Source organism: Myotis nattereri (assembly GCF_964212035.1).
Source record: "Myotis nattereri genome assembly, chromosome: 1".
Taxonomy (NCBI): Eukaryota; Metazoa; Chordata; class Mammalia; order Chiroptera; family Vespertilionidae; genus Myotis; species Myotis nattereri.
The window spans coordinates 196,390,024-196,411,408 of NC_138075.1; the positions used below are offsets into that span (position 1 = coordinate 196,390,024).

General features: G+C 38.5%; 1 protein-coding gene across 1 annotated transcript in view; it reads right to left on the reverse strand.

Moving 5' to 3' along the window:
• The window catches only part of LOC308523174 (DNA-directed RNA polymerase II subunit RPB2-like), a gene marked incomplete at both ends in the record, with an annotated part of 40,712 nt that overhangs the window by 5,184 nt on the left and 14,143 nt on the right, over window positions 1-21,385 (reverse strand). Inside the window, 14 exons of the mRNA XM_081096894.1 lie at window positions 106-195; window positions 276-526; window positions 2,827-2,921; window positions 4,434-4,530; window positions 6,477-6,645; window positions 6,982-7,180; window positions 7,895-8,049; window positions 11,471-11,582; window positions 11,683-11,822; window positions 12,058-12,201; window positions 15,433-15,619; window positions 16,545-16,664; window positions 16,840-17,036; window positions 20,430-20,594. Of these exons, the coding sequence (XP_080953020.1) occupies window positions 106-195; window positions 276-526; window positions 2,827-2,921; window positions 4,434-4,530; window positions 6,477-6,645; window positions 6,982-7,180; window positions 7,895-8,049; window positions 11,471-11,582; window positions 11,683-11,822; window positions 12,058-12,201; window positions 15,433-15,619; window positions 16,545-16,664; window positions 16,840-17,036; window positions 20,430-20,594 (2,121 nt within the window). The remainder of the gene's footprint in view (window positions 1-105; window positions 196-275; window positions 527-2,826; window positions 2,922-4,433; window positions 4,531-6,476; window positions 6,646-6,981; window positions 7,181-7,894; window positions 8,050-11,470; window positions 11,583-11,682; window positions 11,823-12,057; window positions 12,202-15,432; window positions 15,620-16,544; window positions 16,665-16,839; window positions 17,037-20,429; window positions 20,595-21,385) is intronic.

Sequence of the window (21,385 nt, forward strand, 5' to 3'; positions counted from 1 at the left end):
AAGTCAAGCCTTTACCACCTTTGGGCTCTTAAGTTAAATAATTTGATTTAATAAAATATTCAACAAGACTCTGGGTTAGGAGTGAGGCAGATAAAAAATACCTACCTCTTGTCTATACTGAATACCACAAGTACCCTTTTGACCATGTCGACTGGCAAATTTGTCTCCAATCTGTGGAATTCTAACAGAGCGTACCTAAATTCATATAAAAATAGGTTAGTTAAGTCCATCTGGTTTACTTTCCATAAATAGCAATATGACAAAGCTATACTCACCCTTATTTTACAAAATTTATATCCTTCTTGGTTGAGAGTTACCATAACCTGGTCCACAATGCCTGTCTCACTAGTCCTGAGAAAAGTGCTACAGTCTCTCTTGGTATAGCGTCTGTTAGTGCTCTCCAGCTCATCTTCATTTTCAGGCAGGGTGACTGTTTTGCCTATAATAACATCGTCTCCCGATACACGGACCCCAGGAGCTATCAGACCATCATCATCCAGCTTGTCATATATGGCATGCCTCATACCTACAAAGAAACAGATATGGCATTTCTAGAATGGTAGTACCACATAGAAAAGTATTTAAAATGTCACATAATCCTCTCCACAAAGATTAAGAACCAAATACATAAATCAATTCTAAGTCTGAGAAGTTCACAGGAATCTCTAATTCACCATGACCATCCTATATAATAAAACGCTAATATGCAAAAAGACTAAACAGCGGAACAACCAATCGCTATGATGTGTGCTGACTACCAGGGGGCGTGCACAGAACATGGCAAGAGTTGGCAGCAGGAGGCAGAGCACGGAACATGGTGGGCATGGGCCGCAGCGGGATGGTGGAGGCAAACAGGGTCACCAGACCCAGGCAGGGCGCCAGTCGCTGTCATTGGGGCGAGCCTCTGGTGGTTACTGAAAATTCTTTGCTCCCATGCACCATGGTCCCACCTGGCACTCGCACCTGCTGCCAGCGCCAGCCCACACCAATTGCTCAGTGTTGGCAGTGCGTGTAAGCAGCGGCTACTGGCCTCGATCGCCCCTCAGGGTTTCTCTATCCCCCCAGCTTCTGAGGGGCTATCGGGGCTGGCAGCCGCCTCTCACACCCACTGCCAGTGCCGGAGCTGCCGTTGGCACCCACTTGGTACTGGCAGCGGGTACAAGTGGCAGCGCCAGCACCAGCAGCAGGTGCAAGCAGCGGCTGCTGGCCCTTAGAGCCCCTGAGAGCTTCTCCACCTCCCCCTGCTCCTAAGGGGGGATCAGGGCAGCAGCCACCGCTCACACCCACTGCTGGTGCCAGCCCCACCCAATCACTCCATGCCATCATTGGGTGTGAGTGGGGCCAGTGTCGTCAGCGTGTGGGAGCAGCGGTGTCAGGAGCGGGGCTGCCGGCAGACAGGGTACCAGGGGCTGTGGCAGGAGGGGCCAGGCGGGGGTGCGGAGGATGGGCCAAGACCCACCCCTGTGCCCACCGCAGCCTCATGGCCCACAGTTCCTTTCAAGGTGCACAAATTTGTGCACTGGGCCCCTAGTATAATTAATACTCTTATCCTATATAATAAAAGGCTAATATGCTAAGTGTCTGGTTGTCTATTCAATCAAAGCATAATATGCTAATGATATGTAAAGCCACACAACCACTTGCTATGACATGCACTGACCACCAGGGGGCAGATGCTCCAACCAGTAGGTTAGCTTGCTGCTGGGGTCTAGCCAATTGGGACTGAGCAAGACAGGCGGGACATGCCCTGGAGCCCTCTCATGGTCCCTCCCTGGCTGGCCAAACTCCTGCGTCCCTCCCTGGCTCCAACTGTGCACCAGTGGGATCCCTTGGCCTGGCCTGGGCCCTCTCGCAATCCAGGAACCCTCGGGGGACGTCAGAGAGCTGTTTTCAGCCTGATTCCGCAGGCCAGGCTGAGGGACCCCACTCATGCACGAATTCGTGCACCAGGACCTCTAGTTTCAAATATTATAAACTATTCTGAACTCTAAAAAGCACTAGACTGAGCACTGAAATATCAAATTCTCCATCTGCTGGGTGATTTTGGATAAGTGTGTGGCCATCTTCTGACCTCTATATTACATGAGAAAATATCAAAGGCTTCTACACACATCCTCCCACAGAAATTCTGAATGTTATCTTATGTAAATCGGGACACCAATTCACTATTATATAGAACCATCCCAGGGAATGGAGTAATAGGAAGATGCCTAGGGAAACAAAACCCACTTTACTTCATGCAGTACTATTAGTAGTCAAAATTGAAGTAAAGATACCCCATTGCCCTAGAAATTCTATCCATAATGCCGTATACATATTTTTTAGGTGTCGTGAAAATAGTGACAACTACAAAAAAGAAGTTTGAGTTTTTAGAAAAAAAAGTGGCTAGGTATCCTCTCATTTATTTGTTAAATGTATACAAATACTGTGACTAGACAAATATGGTCGCACCACAATGTGAAGAGAGGAGGGAGTTCCCATGCCAATACATAAACTGAGGGACAGGACACACACAGTACCAGTGAAAATGAAGCTGAGGTGTGTCCCATGATATCACACAACCTCTGATTTCCAAATACCCTCCTCAAAGCAGGATCTACCAGGACAGAAGAACTTGTACCAAGCCCACTCCTAGGTACCAAATATTTTGGCAAACACACTTATTCTCTTAAATATGAGTTCTAAAAATGACATAAAAATATACTCCCATGCGGCAAAAAATGAAAGGGGCTGGGGCGGGGGGGGAACAAACCCCAGAAAAAGTAATTAGGAAAACCATGCTAAGTTAACTTTGAATTCCATAATTTAAATGCCAGTATCACTTACCCTGGCATGTTTCACGTGTAGGCTTCTCAAAAACTTCTTCTTGGTCAAATCCTTTTTGAGACTCCTGTTCTTTGTATGAGCGATAGAAAACAGACCTAAAAAACAAATAGTTCTGAAGGTAACTTCTATTTTCCTCTAATAAGAAGACTTAGAATATACCAATAATTTTTACTTAATTGATAGTATTTGGGAAATAATCTAAATCATGAAAAGAGGGTAAGAGTTATCTACACTAACAAAAGAGAAACATGCAAATTGGTGTCACTCTGCTCCTCCCACCAGCCAATCAGAGCAACTATGCAAATTAACCCAACAAAGATGGCGGTTTATTTGCATACGCAGGCACGGAGCGAAGACTGAAGACTGAAGAGGCTTGGCTTCTCCACTGCAGCCGGACCAAAGCCCTGGGTCCCGGGTGCCGGAGGAAAACTGGTGCCAGGAGCCAGGGGAAGGAAGGCCTATTGCATGAATCTTCGTGCAATGGGCTTCTAGTTTAACTATATTACGAGTCAAAGTAGCACTTGACCAATAACCTGAACACAGCTGGAATTATATGTAAGAACAGGAAGGACCTAATGTCACTGAGTCCAACCTCCTACCCAAAATAAGAATCCTTCCATAGGGCCTCCAGAGATGGTCACCCAAGATCTGTTCCGGTAGTTCAAATGCAAAGTTTGTGAAATATTAAGCTTTAATTTCCACCCCCTAGTCCTAGTGCTATCTCTGAAACCACACACACACACACACACACACACACAAAATCCATCTTCTTCTAAATTCCCAGTTTTTTAAGCAGTCTTCATATGCTATAGATTTGAAATTGCTTGTTAATAAAAAAACAGCATCACAGAAAAGAATGTTGAAAAGAAAACACATAGCCCTAACCAGTTTGGCTCAGCGGATAGAGCATCGGCCTGTAGACTGAAGGGTCCCAGGTTCGATTTTGGTCAAGGGCATGCACCTGGGTTGCAGGCACATCCCCAGTAGGGGGCGTGCAAGAGGCAGCTGAATCGATGTTTCTCTCTTATCGATGTTTCTAACTCTGTATCTCTCTCCCTCTCCCTTCCTCTCTGCAAAAAATCAATAAAGTATATTTAAAAAAAAAGAAAAGAAAACACATAATAATTTTAACAGTTATTTATGTTCCTAAGATTATAGGTTTATTTTTACTTCTTAGATATTTCTATATTAACTAAATGCAAACATGTTATTTGCTTACAAAAGAGGTGGGGGTGGGGTCAAAATATTAGCATCTGAAAATCCTGAGCTACAGGAAGCAGTGTCTTCAGTTGTTCATGATCATCAACCAGGCCTTCTGCTTTCTGGAGTAAGGCACTGATTTCACCACACAAAACTCTACACAGGCATCTGCACAACAGCATGTGCCTGCCAGACTGCCACTAAGCTTCATGAATTGAGGCAAAAGGTTAGGTATCTTAACAGAAAAATTTATCTGCTGTCAGATCAAAATTTCTTCCAGCCTGACCTTCAAAATCACCAAAAAGTTTGAACATATAAAAGTCAAACCTATTTTTAGAGAAGTTTTTTTATTAAAATATTAGTATTTCCACTGTATCTGTGTTTGACAACTTTTATAAATAGCTGACCTGAAAAAGCCTCGGTCTACTGCTGAACGATTCATGATAACGGAGTCTTCTTGATTATATCCAGTGTATGAGGCAATGGCCACAATTGAGTTGATACCTGTGGTGCATTAAAGAACAAACATTAAAGCATCATCTGGGAAACAAAGAAAAATTGCCCCTTTCTTTTACATCAATTTTATTTCACCATATTTGCCACAGATGCTTTCACCATGGTAATTGTCAAAGTTCACTCCTCATGGAATTGCAATCTGTGAGCAACCACTCTGATGGCTTAACATTTAATACAAGCAAATCCTGAGAGCATTCATTCCCAATGTATCCTTTCTGATAATTAGTGATTATACGTACAAGTTACCTCAGATTTATAAAGTATCTCCCCAAACCAAGTTTCATGATTCTCACAGTAACCCTGTGCCATAAACTTAAAAGCTTTTAAAATAGATAACATGATTAAAGCATGAAATAATAACAGAACTGAAAGGCATATAGTTCCTACCAGCCATGCCCTCAACACTTCATCTCAGTACCAAAGGAACATTTTATTTCAAATCCAACCCTTTAGTTATATTTCTTTTCTTCTCTAGCTATAGAGAAACTAGTTATCTAAATGTTGAAGAAAACACAGCACTGTAAGCCCAACGATATGAGTGTACTGTAGAAAACCTATCATTTTGTTTTTCTAGACAAGAGTAACCCCTTGTGGAGGACTTTAAAAATAAATCATTCTCGAACTTGTGAGAATCTGTTATCAAAATGTTAGATCCTTTATTGTAGTTAATCATTTAAAGTCACTACTCACAAGGCACACTTTATTAAATGAATGTTACCCCCAAAGACAAAATTCTGTTCATAATACTAACAAGACAATTGTGCCAAAGAACTACGTATGCTGTCTCCTTTGATGTTCAACACTCTCATAGCCCTAAGCTTCTCTGCACACTTTTGCCTGTTGTCCAGTCTCCTTGAGAATCTCCTCCGGCAAACTCCTGATTCTCCTCTTTATCAGCTACATCTCAAAGCCTCTCTCCCGATTTCCTTTCCTGGTGCCTAACGTTCTGTCTGTCTCTAGCTGTATTCTAACTCTGAATTTAACCTCAGCAATTTCATAGCAATCTGTAGTTACCATTAATAGATCAAAAACTTAACAGCTCTAGATTTGACTTTCTTTAAAACCATATTTGCAACTCACTACTGGAAATCATTTCTTAGATACTCTGGTAGCAACTCAAAATCAACATGTCAAAAACTGAATTTATATTACCTCTACAACTTCTTAATTCTTCTACTGTGCTCCAATTTTATTAATAGCACCTCTCTCCTCGCTCACCCAAGCCAGGAACCACCTCTTCATTGCTCCACATCCATCAGTCAACAAGTCCTATCAAGTGTGTTCTAACATGTATCACCCCTTAGTCTTTTTCATTTCTTTAGGACCTTACCATTTCTCACTTAGACCGAGGCAAAAACCTCTAATTACCTCCGTGCTAATACTGTCTCTGACTCTGATCTACTCCCAGACGAGTGCCACATGATATTCCTAATATAAAATTCTAATTGTATTACTTCCTTGCTCAAAAAGGTCTTCATTCTCCAAATGAAATTCAACCTGCTCTCCTGCACACTGTGAGACCAAGCTTTACTCACATGCACTTACACTTCAGTCATATTAAAAGGACACGACTACTGACTGTCCCCAGATCTCATGTGTTCCTGGATCTAGGCCCTGCTGAAACCTTCTCTCAAATTCAAATATCCTTTCATCAACTTTAGTCTAAAATGCTACCTTCCCATGAAATTGGCTCTACACTTTCAACAAGAATACATCATTTCCTTCCTCTGTGCTACCAAAGGACCTTGTACCTCCATCATAACACTTCTGACATGTCTACATTTTTATTTAATTGTGTTCATGTTTCCCACCACAGTATAAATTCCATGGAAAAGAGACTGTGTCATATGTATTTTATTAACCTTCCCAAGTACCCAGAAAAGAGCCTTAAGCATGACAGGACCTTAAAAGATGTAGAAAAGAACCGAACGTACCTGCCGGCAACTCTCTAAATCGCAGATATTCCATAGACCGTGTAGTCACAAGCGGTTTTTGAGGATAATAGAGAACATGGGCCAATGTATCCATACGGATGTGAAAGTTGGTGATATAAACTCCCATGGCCTGCTTACCCATAGCTGACTGGTATGTGTTTCTAGGAGACTAAAGGTAGAAATGAACAGCAGAATCAATAAAAATGTAATTACTCCTAAAGGAATAGACTCTACAGGTTATGACATAAATCAGAAGGATTGGTAAAGTTATGGGGGGGGGGGGGGGTGGGGGGGAGGGTTTCTGAAAGATAAGTGATGACCCTTTGGAATAGTTAGTTATGGCTTCTAACAGTGAAACACAAGAATAAGCATGTTAAATGCTGATTCTATAGAGTTCATAGCCTTTTACTAAAAGGCTTTTCTTTAAGAACTACAGACTAATCTCTAACGTTTATTCTACTTCCCCCAATTCCTCACAAATAAGAAGTTAAAAATGGCTACCAACCTGGTTATGATCAGGAAATGGAATAATAGATGCACAGACACCAAGAATCATTGATGGGTGAATCTCACAGTGTGTATATGTGGAAGAGTAAGCTACTCCTTTCTCTTGCAAATCATTTGGAGTCATTGCCAGCATCACTGTTTCTTCTTCTAGAGTATCAACATATTCCACTACCCCACTGACCACAAGATCCTGCCAACTGAAAAAAAAAGAATTCTCTTAATTCCTGAACTCTTTTAACTAACTAGGCATTCTATCTCATAATGAGTATTCCAAAAGCATAGAACAGACTGTGGTTTCATATTTTAAGTGTGTTGTGCTTTGTTCTAAAGAAATTATTTGTGGGGGTTAGGGGTTTAGTATATAAATACACTGATTAAGGTCTGGAGGAATATACATCCAATTGTTAACAAGTACAGGAGAGTATGAAATGGGGCTTTTATTGCACATATTTTTGAATTTTTTTATAATAAAAATGTATCAGTCACCCAGCTGGCTTAGCTCAGTGGTTGAGCATCCGTCTATGAACCAGGAGGTCAGGATTCAATTCCTAGTCAGGGTACATGCCTGGGTTTCAGACTCAATCCCCAGTGTGGAGCATGCAGGAGGCAGCCAATCAATGATTCGTTCTCATCATTGATGTTTCTATCTCTCTCTCCCTCTCCTTCCTCTTTGAAATCAATAATATATATATATATATATATATATATATATATATATATATATATATATATATATCACTGCTTATGAATAGTTTATTTTTGGGTCAATGAAAATATTCTGGAATTAGATAGTGGTGATGGTTGCACAATCTTGTGAATATACTAAAAACCACTGAACTATATACTTGAAAATCATTAATTTTATGGTATGTGAATTATATATCAACTTTTTTCTCACTGAATGTACTTACCTGTAGTTGTTATATTCTCTCTCTTTCAATTGATCAATATGTCTCTTCTTCAACAGAAGCTTTTGTTTTTCCACAATCAGAAGTGGTCTACAAATACGACCTGCATCTGTATAGATCCGAATCTCCCTCTCTCGAATATCTCTGATCATAGAAACCTAGATGTAAAAAAACAAAAGTCTCATAGACTGTTATTTTCTCTATCATTAAGGCTTAGCTATAAATACAATAAAGCTCCTAATGAATTCCTGAAGTACCCCCTTGTCAAATAAAAAGGACAAATCTTAATAGATTATCATTGTTTAATACATTAAACGTCTAGGTATAATGTAAAATTTTATAAAGGATAAATATTTAACCTTGGCAATTATAGACCTGAACAACATCTGGTAATAATGTCATGCAAGATAAAGTAAAATAAAAAACTGTTTCAGGTATCACAAGCACTAGTAAATGACAAGTTCTTATTTTGCCTCTTTGATAATCACATATACTTCACTCTGTAACTTTTAATAACCAGCCTCATATCACTTTGCCTTGACAATATTTTCCCAGGAATAAGTTTGATTCCTCCCAGTCACCTATTAGACAAATGGCTTACAGTCTAGCCGTCCAATGCAGTATGTCACATGTCACTACTGAGCCCCTGGCATGTGACCAGTGGGAAATGAGATATGCTGTAAGAATAAACCACACACTGGATTTCAAAGGCAGTACCAGAAAAAAAAACTGTAAAAACTCCATTAATAATATTCATTTTGAATATATGTTGAAATTTTAATGTTTTAGATGTACTGGGTCAAATAATATACTATTTAAATTATTTTCGCTTGTCTTTTACTTTTATAATATGGCAACTAAAAATCATTTTAAATGAATATGTAGCTCACATTATATTCCTACTGGATAGTACTAAAAATATATTCCTAGACAATATCAAAAATTTTCAATAAAGAATATAATAATTATTAAAAGCACTGCAGAACTTAAAGTACACATACATATATTTTTTTAAAAATCAAAAGGAAAAAGACTTTCAAGTGAACTGCCTAAATCTGAAAAATGGGAAAATAGATTGCTATTTCTCCATAAAAGTACTTTTAAAAAGTGAAATCATATCTGGATAGTTTTATTAAAGAAAAGATTGGGTCTATTTAAGAAAGGAAAAGATCTGGATTACTCAGTTTAAAAACAATAGTAAAAATAATAAAAGCTTTATCAAAAACATCAAGTTCCTCAAAACTAGAGTCAAAGCCAATAAAGAGAAAATGTTCCAAGCTCTTAGCCCACTTCCTGTCCTTAGAAAACAATCAGAGGAGAAACATTGTGTCTATGAGCAAAACATCATGTTTTGGGCATTCTCAAGTCCCAGAAAAAACCTCGCTTTCAATGCACTGCCTTGAATCCTTAGAGAATTCCTAGAATATAGCTCTATTAGCTTACCAGGAGGACATACATTGAGCGTGTCCTCCCAAAGGCCAAGCAGTAGCTTACATTCCAAAGGAAACAGGTGTTCTTTAGTAATATACAGAGGACTACTGACAGGAAAGCCCAACAAGCCCAATAGATGATTCAAGTTACAAAAGGGTAAAATGAGAACTTCTGGTTATCAGAAAATATGAAGGAAAAGAAAAAGTACCAGACAACTTCTAAAGTGCCTACTCCAAGGACACAGGTCCATTTATAATGTTCAACAAACTTTCAAGATCTACTATATGCCCTAGCTGGTTTGGCTCAGTGGATAGAGTGTCAGCCTGCAGACTGAAGGGACCCGGGTTTGATTCCAGTCAAGGACACGTGCCTGGGTTTTGGGCTCGATCCCCAGTAGGGGGTGTGCGGGAGGCAACCAATCAATGATTCTCTCTCACCATTGATATTTCTTTTTCTTTTTCTTTTTTAAATATATTTTATTGATTTTTTACAGAGAGGAAGGGAGAGAGATAGAGAGTTAGAAACATCGATGAGAGAGAAAAATCGATCAGCTGCCTCCTGCACATCTCCTACTGGGGATGTGCCCGCAACCCAGGTACATGCCCTTGACCGGAATCGAACCTGGGACCTTTCAGTCCGCAGGCCGAGGCTCTATCCACTGAGCCAAACCGGTTTCGGCGCCATTGATATTTTTATCTCTCTCTCCCTCTCCCTTCATCTCTGAAATAAAAACTAAAAAAAAAGATCTACTATATGTCAGACCCCATGCTCGGAGTGGAAAATAACAGTCACAGTAAGACATGTTTCCTGTCTCTGAGGAGTTAATAGTGTAGTGAGTGACTCAGACATCTTAATGTTGGGGTCAGGAAACAGCCTACAGGCCAAATCTGCCCTCACCTGCCATCTGTTTTTGTAAATAAAGTTTTATTCGTTCCCATTTTATCTGTGGCTGCTTTGCACTACAACAGCGGGGTTGAATACACAACAGACACTGTATGGTAAACAAAGCCTGAAATATTTAATATCTGGCCCTTTATAGAAAATGTCTGTCTTGATCTAAGTCAAACTGGGAAGTCAGGTAAGGTATCCTGAAAGAGATGAGTGTTAATATATGATTTGCAGAATAAGTGAGATTTACCTGAAAAAAATAATAAGCAACCCTCCACCCTTCAGCCTGTTTTTGAGGAGCCATTGGGGGACAGGGAGCAGAAATATTCCAGGTTGAAGGAATGGGCCCATTAAAAGTAAAAATGCCTAAAACAGCATGAAGAATTTAACTTTACCTCAGAGAATACAGAAAAGCTAAAGGAGGCTTTCAGCAGAAAAACATGGCATTAACCAAGTTCTCAATCATAAAAATACCGCCAATTTTGGTTCCTAGGCTTTCTCTTAGCCCTGCCTGCCCTCAAATGAAACATGCTCTTCCTGCCTTCAAGCTGTGAAATGCCTGGGTCAAAACCTAAGGTGTCTGCCTTCTAGAGGAAAGTCTGGAGCAACCAAACTCTCTTCTCTGCTTTGCTAGGTAGAAAGATGGCCAGCTATTGCCTAAGTGTATTATAGTTTCCCTTCAAAACTAGACAGACCCCAAGGGTAGATTTGCAAGAATCAAAAGCCTGAGCCATATCCCTAATACAGTACACTAAAAGCAAAAGTCCTATTTGGGAGAGTAATAAAGTACACATACTATGTTTTAATGATTTTTTAAAAATTCATCCTTATCCCAAAGCATTTCAATACCCACCTAAATATGAGTATCTATTAGAGGTGTATCACTCTTTATGAATGAATTTCTGGATTCAAAGAATCATATGTGATTATCCTTTTAAAAGCATTGTTGTCGGCCTTACAAAAAGATCCTCAAAAAAAAATTCCTTTTACTTTAAAATATAATTTGACTTCTAAAATATAATTTAATAACTTAAATTTACACTTCAAATTTTTAGAAGCATATATCTAAAGCCTTAGAGCAAGCAATACCTGCTACCTATTGAGTTAAGATCAAAGCATTACCTACATTTTTGACAATGTAGTTTACAATGCAAGAGAAACCAGTTAAAGAAAGACGCCAACACAAAAATAATTTCTGTCTAGCCTTATGCCCTGTTTAGAAATCCCACAGACCCTGGCCTCTTAATTAAAGACCCTTACTTCAGACACAATGATGTCCATCTGACGCCGCAATTTCCTTAGAGTGTTCATAAGTTGGTCAGGATCTTTATGTATTCCAACCCAGCAGCCATTAACAAAAATCTTGGTTGCACTGAAATACAAAACCAAAAGCGTTTTGCATTTAGTCACTCTACATTAAGCTATAACCAAAGATTAATAATAGCTTTTTTAAAAATTACATCTATACATACTCAGCAATAGCTGCAGGAGAAATTTCTTCTAAATTTTCCATACTCCATTCTTCTAAAAATTCCAGAATTGGAGAAGGTTGAGATCCAACTGAAATATAAGCCATCAGGGCTAAATTCTTCACAAGTCCTACAGCATGGCCCTTAAAATGACAAACAAAGTATGAGTCACACTGCTTTAGCGTAAGTACCAAAATTATTTTCCATAGACACTTTTCCTTCAATTTGATTTCAGGATTTACTCCTACTTTCGAAGAACAAAACTATCTTACTTCTAAGCCACACTACATGATACATAAAAACTCACTCTGAAAGTAATTACACCCTACATAATTATTGGCAGACTCTTTGTTCTGAACACAAATTTTAATCCATTACCTCTGGAGTCTCAGCAGGACACACCATTCCCCACAATGTATTATGCAACTGTCTTGGTTTTGCCAGCTTGCCATCTCTACCGATTGGAGAATTTAAACGACGCAGGTGAGAAAGAGTAGATGCAAACGTCAGGCGGTTTAACACCTACAACACAATGGCAAATCTTTAAAGTTGGGGCATTTCTGTAAAACTATCACATTTTTGGCAAATACTGGAATGAGGAAAAGTCATATTTTTACAGATAATCCACTGAGCGGCAAACTGTCCCCATCCCTCCTTTCTCCATCTTTCCCTGGATAATCTTGTTCACCCCATAACTTCCGTAACTTAAACAGGAATGGTAAATATTTAATATACAGTTCTAACATACCACCATAAAACATAAATAATTTCTTTATGGCCTGTCTCCAGCCACTAGGTCATTAATTCCACAAGGGTGGGGATTTTTTGTTTTATTCTCTGTTGCATCCCAGTACCTAAAACAGTACTTGGCATACATCATGCACTCAGTAAGTGTTAAATGCTATCAGCTCACATTCCTTTGACCATAGCAGACATCACTAATCCATCCTGAGACCTCTAAATCCAACAAGGAGATTCAAAATTTACAGGATATTAAGCAAGGTAATGCTTATAAGGTAACTTTTAGAGGCATACAGAGTAAGCAATACAAGCTCAATATGCCCAATAACAAATCACCATCTTCCCTAGCCCTACAACAACCCAAACCTCCTTCCTCTTCCTAAGTCTCCCCTCATGGTTGATGGCATCATCCTTCCCTTAATCTTCCAATCCAGAAATCTCAAAATAGTCTTCCCTCTGACTTCCTGGTATCACACACCAATAAACATATCCTGTCAATTGTTTTTTCAAATTTTCTCAGAAACCCAATCCCTCCATTCCCAATGTCTCAGAAATACACTGGCCCCTTACCTCTTACCTATACTATTGCCAACACCTCACAAGTCCCCGCAATGTCCCCTCCGATCTATGCTCCTCAGTTACAGATTAAAACATAGACATGTTCACATATCTCACCCATTTACACAATTTTAAAACAGCTCCCCAACTACTCTAGAGAGGAGCATGACATTAAAGTTCTTCTCAACAAAGTTCCAAACGACCTTCCCCTCCCAGTCTCCCAAACTCCTAAACTCATCAACATTGCCAAACACCCTGTCACCTCCACACCTTTGTCCATGCTACTGCCACAGAATGAAATGCACTTGCCCATTCTACTCTGCTGGCTGAAATGTTACCACCTCTACAAAAGCCACCTGACCCACTTCCAGGAAGAACTGCTCTCTTTTCTGTACTTTATGGACTTCTCTTTTTTCAATATATGTTTTATTGATCTCAGAGAGGAAGAGAGACTGAAACATCAATGATAAGAGAGAATCACTGACCAGTCACCCCCTACACTGGGGACCGAGCCTGCAACCCTGGCACACACCCTGACCCGGAACTGAACCATGACCCCCTGGTTCATAGGTTGACATCCAACCACCAAGCCACACTTAGCTAATCAATCACAAATCTTACAAAATGCACTTCCTAAACATTTCTCACATTTGTCTCCATCTACAAGTTAGTCTTGTCAAGGCCCTAGTTATTTCTCACTAAGCCTGTTGCAACAATCTTCCTGCCACCAAGGGTAACCTTCTCAAATCTTTTCTCCACACTGCCAATTACTGGGACTCTACCTAAAAATCAAAAATTAAACATATCAACAATCCCTTCAATGAGCTATTCCCAGCTCCCCTCTCCAACACCATCTTCCTAATTCTCCCACTTTGAGTTGAAAATCCTAGACTGCTCTAGCTCCTCCTACATACACTCCTTCCTTTCTCCATCCCTTTGTTCAGGATATCAAGAAATTTTCTCCCAGTTTCCTGTGAGCCACTGGTTCTCCACTCCTCCCAGGCTTGGACTATTTCCCAATTACCCTCCAAGATTCAGCTGGGTGTTACTTGCTAGAGAAAGACTTTCACCCTCTCAAGCTGCATTAAGTGCTTTTCTGCAGCATTCCCAGAGTGGTTGTGCACATCCTGCATTAAAATACTTACTGTACCATGTTGTAACTATCTGTTTACATCTACCTATGAGTACAGATGGTAAATTGCTGCAGATCAAGAATCATGTTTTACTCATCTGTGCAACTCCCGTGTGTTGCACAGTGCCTGGCTCATCAACAGTTCCAATAACCATCCACTGAACTGAACTGCAACTCACTAGTGCAGCCCCCAGCCTAGTGAGCTGTGTACAGATGACTCTGTCTCCTCTGATAGACGGTGAGCTCCTTGAGAGCTAGAATAGCATCTCATTCATGTTTGTGAATTCAGCATCACAAACACCAAGTATACTCAATAAATCCTCACTAAATTAAAAGGAACTAGAAATTTAACTTTGCTATTGGAAAGCTTCCCAGAATTTCTCAGAGCCTCTGGGTTTCTAGGAATCAAGCACTTGAAGTTGGTGTTTGAATGCCAAATTAACCAGGTGATGCAGGCTAGTTAAAAAAAAAAAAAAAAGGCAGAGGCCAAGATCCAAAAGAAAAAGTTCCATAAAGCTAGACATATACATATAGATTTTCAAACTTCTATGAAAAATAAATAGGAAAAAATTAAAGTGCCTTGTGGAACATTCCCCCATAATTCCATCCAAGAGTAGCTATTGCAGTCCCTGTACATACAACCAGCCAACAAAGAAATCAGTGTTAGAAATCAGTGTTAGCTGAGACCGGTTTGGCTCAGTGGATAGAGCGTCGGCCTGGGGACTGAAAGGTCCCAGGTTCGATTCCAGTCAAGGGCATGTACCTGGGTTGCAGACACATCCCCAGAGGGAGATGTGCAGGAGGCAGCTGATTGATGTTTCTCTCTCACCGATGTTCCTAACTCTCTATCTCTCTCCCTTCCTCTTTGTAAAAAATCAATAAAATATATTTTTTTAAAAAAAGAAATCAGTGTTATATTTTCCTCAGCTTCTAAAATGAAGCTTTTAAGACATAAAAATTTCACTAACATGGACTCTCTCACCTTCCAAATGGCTACTCTAATTTATTAACTATTTTGATGCATGCCAAAACTTTAAGTCTCTATTAGTAACAGTAGAAGCTAATTTAAGAAAAATTTCTGGGGGAATAAGGGTGGGCTAGAAGGGGTCAGTGGGGAAAAAAGGGGGACATGTGTAATACTTTTAATGATAAAGGTTTAAAAAAGAAGAAAAATTTCATTTTCATAATTCAAGTTTCCAATGCTCTTACATCTGACCAAGTGTGGGGGAAAAAGCAAAATAATTTATATTCAACGAATGAAAGTATCTGCTAGTCCCATAACATTTTGCAATCAGGCCTGTAATCACAGTCGACATCTTTACCTGAGATACTCCAGCTCTGGCTTGATGAGCTTTCTTTTGGTCACCCCAGTTTCCAGTAGCTAAAGAGTATTTTAGGCCATCAGATATAATCCTTGTTTTAATTGCCAACTCCAAGTTAAAATCCTTTCCTCGATCAATAAACTTCTGTGCATAGATCCGTACTTCTTTAAGCAAATTCTTAAACATGCTGCCAAATAAAATGGTACTGTTTTAAACATGTGAAGGTCTACAGCATACATTCTCAACAGGGACAATATTGCCCATAAGGGGGCAAAAAGTGGTTGGTCTAGGGTGCACACGTACAGTGCGATTGAAACTTCATGGCCCATGCGCAGAAGTCGGTATTTTGTGGAAGAGCCATGCTCAAGGGGCCAAAGAGCCGCATGTGGCTCGCGAGCCGCAGTTTGCCGGCCACTGGTCTAGAGAGAGAGGTGTTATTACTCTTTTTAATGTATAAATTATAGATATACATACAGAACATAAGCATGTATGGGGAGAGCCATTGGGGGGCCAAGTGTCAAGAGGTTCTTTAGCGGGATGATAACAAAAAATTTGAAAAATACTAATCTGCAACACACTAACAGAACATGTATAAAACATTGCTAACATCTTATTTTTATTAAACTGTCAACATATCTTATTTTTAAAATAACTTGTTTCTAATTATAAAAATGTATGTTCATTATGGCAAGTATAAAAACATTTAAAATAAAATAGAAATCACATATGACCCCAATACTGTGAGACAACCACTGCTAATATTTTGATAGAGTCCCTTCAGCCTTTGTGTTTTTATAAAATATAAAACAGGAGTAACAAAAGTCCTAATATCAGCCTTCAAAAATTAAAGCAGTACTATTCAGCTTTTTCAAATGCCTTGCAAAACTACCAGAGGAATAGAGAAAATGTAATAAGCGAGGACTATAATAAATGGTCCTCACAAACTTAAAATTCTTAGACATGAAGAAAAACTAAATCTGGGCAAGGGGCAAAGAGAACAGAGTTAACTTCACATGCACCCAATATGAATGATAGTTTAGCACTTCCACGTACAATGCCAATCTCAAGTGAAATCTCTCTACTTTTAATAATGTCATCTTATAATTCCTTACCCTCTAAATAAGAATGCAAGTAGTGGTCCAGCAAGATCCAACCTTTTGTTTCCATAGTGATCTCTGTCATCTAATTCTCTTCTACCCAAAGCTGCCTGAAGTACCCTATGCACCATATACCTTTAAGAAAACAAAATAAAACAAAAATAAAAGTGAGAAAAAGAAAAAACATGGTTTTGGGATTTTTAAAAAATTTATTTATAAAAACATCATGTTTGACATTTTGGGCTTTAAGAAAAGGTTCATCTCAAATACATATTTTGCAAAGAACTTAAAACGATGAAATTTAACATACCCCAAGAAATAAGCTTTTTTGGTCTCACAAAAATCACTGACACCAACGTGAGGGAGCATTTCTTTCTGTAAGACTTCTTTTGCATATTTAATTCTTTTCTCCTTAGTGACACCAGGCTTTGCCCCTCTTGAGCCAATGAAATTTAGTGCAACATTCTGTTCTTGGATAACAAAAGCTTCATCGAGAGAAGGTTTAACCTATCAGATAATTTAAATAAGTTACTTTAAAATTCATACTTTCACCTTAAAAATAAGTTATCTGTCAATTTATAAGATGTTAACTATCCCGATGAACCTAATTGATTATGCAAATATTTTTAGAAAATCAAGGAACAAAAAAATCTTAGACCTTGAAGACACTTTAGATATCTAGATCTCTAACAAAATCCATTAATCAGCACTTTCCAGAAAAATACAAATAATTCCATTATAAAAGTAGTGTTTATTTTTTATGTTTTAATAAGTAATGGCAAAACAAGCTCCTTCCAAATATCTAAAATCAATTTAGAGTAGTTTAATAGTCAAATCAAAATTTACTAACCTAAAATTAAATGGGCCAGATTGGTTTTAAACCTTGGTTTATAAGGGCCCAGCCAGTATGTTTCAGTGGTTGAGTACAGACCCATAAACCAAGAGGAAACCAATTTGATTCCTGGTCAGGGCACATGCCTGGGTTGGGGGCTCAGTCCCCAGTACAGGGCATGCAGGCAGAGTCAATTGATGATGTTTCTCTTTCATCAGTGTTTCTATCTCTCTATCCCCCTCCCTTTCTCTCTGAAATCAATAAAAATATGTTTAAAAAACAAAACAAAAAATTGGTTTAAGAGGTCTTTATCCTACAAATAAAACCACTCGGTTTTTTGTAAAAGATAATACTTTAAAGACACATTCTTAGGGAGACCTACATTCCACACCTCTGGTATCTGAGCAGCCAAGTAATAAGTTTCCTCATCTACAAAGAGACCAGATAAAATAACATCTAAATTTCACTCTAGTTCTAACATTCTTAAGTTCCAATTTTACACAACAATGAGCATGAGAAATGAGGGGTAACATTTCATAACTTTAACCCCTGTAAATACATTTTAAACCCTATCACATATACTGACATGCCTTTCCTGCCTTTGACTTCCTATGCCTAATTATCACTGATTCACAAGTTTAAGCATCCAAATTCCAATTACAGAATCAGAGATCAGAAAAAGGTCAGGTAAACCAGTCAAAGTGAGGCCACAGTATGGTAAACGAAAATGATCTTTTTAAAGGAAATTGTCGTTCTTATGAAACTGTTTTCTTTCTTTTTTTTTAAATATATTTTATTGATTTTTTTACAGAGAGGAAGGGAGAGAGATAGAGAGCTAGAAACATCGATGAGAGAGAAACATCGATCAGCCGCCTCCTGCACACTTCCCACTGGGGATGTGCCTGCAACCAAGGTACATGCCCTTGACCGGAATCGAACCCGGGACCTTTCAGTCTGCAGGCCGATGCTCCATCCACTGAGCCAAAACGGCCATGGCTGAAACTGTTTTCTTAAGGTTAATATGGATTTGGAAAAAGATATTAACGGTAACAATGGATTTTCAGAAGAAGAAATTATTAAACACTTTTGCACAGTGAATGCTTGACTCACAGACTTGTAAAATTTGACTTAAGCATCATAGGAGCTATAGAAACAAACAGTTTTTTCAAAAACAATATATATAAAGCAAATTAGGACTTTCACTTTACTAAGAAAATTCCAGTTTGAATACTGCCTGAATCCAATTTGAATCATTTGGGATGCCTTTTGGATAAAAGATAACATGTATTATCTTTTCTTTTAAACACTTAAATACTTATAAATTAAGTATTTAAATTTTTTTAAAAAGCAGCCCTGGCCAGTTTTTCTCAGTGGTTAGAGTGTGGGTTGCAGGTTCTATCTTGGGCCCCACTCGGGGTGCATGCAATTGATGTCTCTTTCTCCCACCCTCGGCTTTCCCTTCCCTTCCTTTCACTCTCTTAAAAAAAAAAAAATCAATGAAAAAATATTCTCAAACGAAGATTAACATAATAAACAAATAAAATAATCAAATAAAATTTAAAGCATACTACTGGTAAAAGTTTAAAGTCAAATCTAACCAGAACTCATTTTTCTCACGTAACTTATCAATAAATAAATGCAATGTAATAATTACAATGTAATCCTACTCCACTTTCTAACTTTGTGACCAATGCTTTGTCTGTATTTTACCTTATTTCTCTGTAGTCTTAAAGTCTCTGAACAATTCAGACAAATTTAAGACCATCAACTACTATATATTGAGACAAAGATTATTAATGGTAAAGACTGATAAGGAAATTAATCTTTACCTAGATTCAAAGAACCTTCCCACAAAAATTGTAACTTTATAGTTAGAGGGACCTCACAGACACCACACTGCAGAGTTATCATTACAAATAATGGGACAAAATGACAACATTCGACTCCTGATGCAATATCCTGGGAAGCGCACAATATTATTTCTGTATTTTTCTTGCCAAAAAAATTGCATAGATTGAATCAAATCGTGAGGAAATATCAAAAAATTAAAAAAAAAACCTGAGGGAAATTCTACAAAATAAATGGCCTAACATCTCCAAAAATTTCAATGTTATGAAACACTGAGAAAAAGATGAGGAGAAAAGACAAAACAACATGGAGTACATGATCCTATACTGAATTCTGAATGAAAAAATAAAATGCCATTAAGAACATTATCAGAACAACTGGCAAAAACCTGAAGGTCTGTGGGTTACTAGAACTGTGCCTATGTTAAATTCCTGATTTAATAATCGTACTTTGATCATGTAAGTGAATGTCTTGGTTCTTAGAACATATACGCTGAAGCATTTAGGAGTAAAAGAGCATGATCCATGAAATAACTATCGTATGTTCAAGGAAAAAAAAATATGTATATAAAGAGAATGCTAGCTGTAACCAGTTTGGCTCAGTGGATAGAGCGTCAGCCTGCGGACTCAAGGGTCCCAGGTTCGATTCCGGTCAAGGGCATGTACCTTGGTTGCGGGCACATCCCCAGTGGGAGGTGTGCAGGAGGCGGCTGATCGATGTTTCTAACTCTCTATCCCTCTCCCTTCTTCTCTGTAAAAAATCTTTTTAAAAAAAGAGAGAGAATGCTAAAGCAAATGTGCCAAAGGTAACAACTGGTGAATCTGGGTTAAGAGTATATAGGAGCTCTTTGCAGCTTTCTGTAAGTTTGAAATTACTTCAAAATAAAAAGTTAAAGTTTAACAGTAAATAGCATGAGATCTGCGACAAGTAAACTGCTCTTCAGAGTGGCTTTCTGCTTGTTTTAAGATTAGCAACAGCCCTGGCCAATGTGGCTCAGTTGGCCGGAGAGTCATCCTGTACATCAAAAGGTCTCAGGTTCCATCCCTGGTCGGGGTGCATGCAGGAGACAACCAATCAACGTTTCACTGTCACAAGGGTGTTTCTCACTCTCTGTCCTCTCTCTTGGGTGAGGATTGAAAAAAAAAAAAAAAAGATTAGCAACAGTCAGTAACTTTAAACTTCTTATAAAACACTATGAATATATTTTGCTTATACATTACCATTTCCATCATCTCTGGATCTTCAAAATCATAAATAATATGCTCTAAAATATCTCTGTCAGACACAAAACCTAATGCTCTGAACACAATAATAATGGGAACTTCTTGCTTGATATATGGCAGAGTTGCCACAATGCGCTGACCAATAGCACTCTTTTTTGCACCCTAGAAAAAATAACATTAGAGAATGAGTATACAGAGATCACAGCCATAGAAAAGTATCAGTGAGAATCATTTTAAATATATGCTAATCACTGTATGTATTTCAAAAGAAGCATGCTTCTTATACTCTGAGGAATGGCTGCTTTTCAAAGACACTGGAACAGATTCACTAATTTTATGGACAGGTTGGTCATTTAGACCTGAAAAAACTTCCATTCTCTGCTATCTGCCTGCCGAAATTTCCTCAGAATTACCAAATACTGTATCTGGAAATGACTTTTGGCTGCAAAAGAACATGAACATTGACCCCTCACCCTCTCCATCCGCCAAGAAAACAAATAAAAACAAAACATATCTGGAAGAAACAGAGAAGGGCTCAAAAAGAGAGAGAATATGAAAAAAAAGAGAGGGAGAGAGAGAATATGGACATACAAATTTTGAAAAAGCTAAGCACAGAATGAAAAATAAGTATTAGCTCAGAGCTGGTCTGTGTGGTATTTTCTTGTTTGAATTAATAAACAGCCTCTTTCACAAGCTTTACATTTTCCCTATTTCTTTCTCACTTTAATTGCACACACATACAGTAATGAAATAAAAGTTACTAGCCTACACTGGTATACAACCATGTGGCTTCTCAATTTTAATCATATTTCTTCCCTTCAGTATCAAATTCAGCCCTCCCTTGGCCTCAAAACCCTATATTATCATATCCCTCTAATGACAGTTTCTGTTGTCTTCCTCCTACTTCAGGCCTCCTTCCTTAGAAACCTTATCCCTTCTCATGGGTGTCCAGT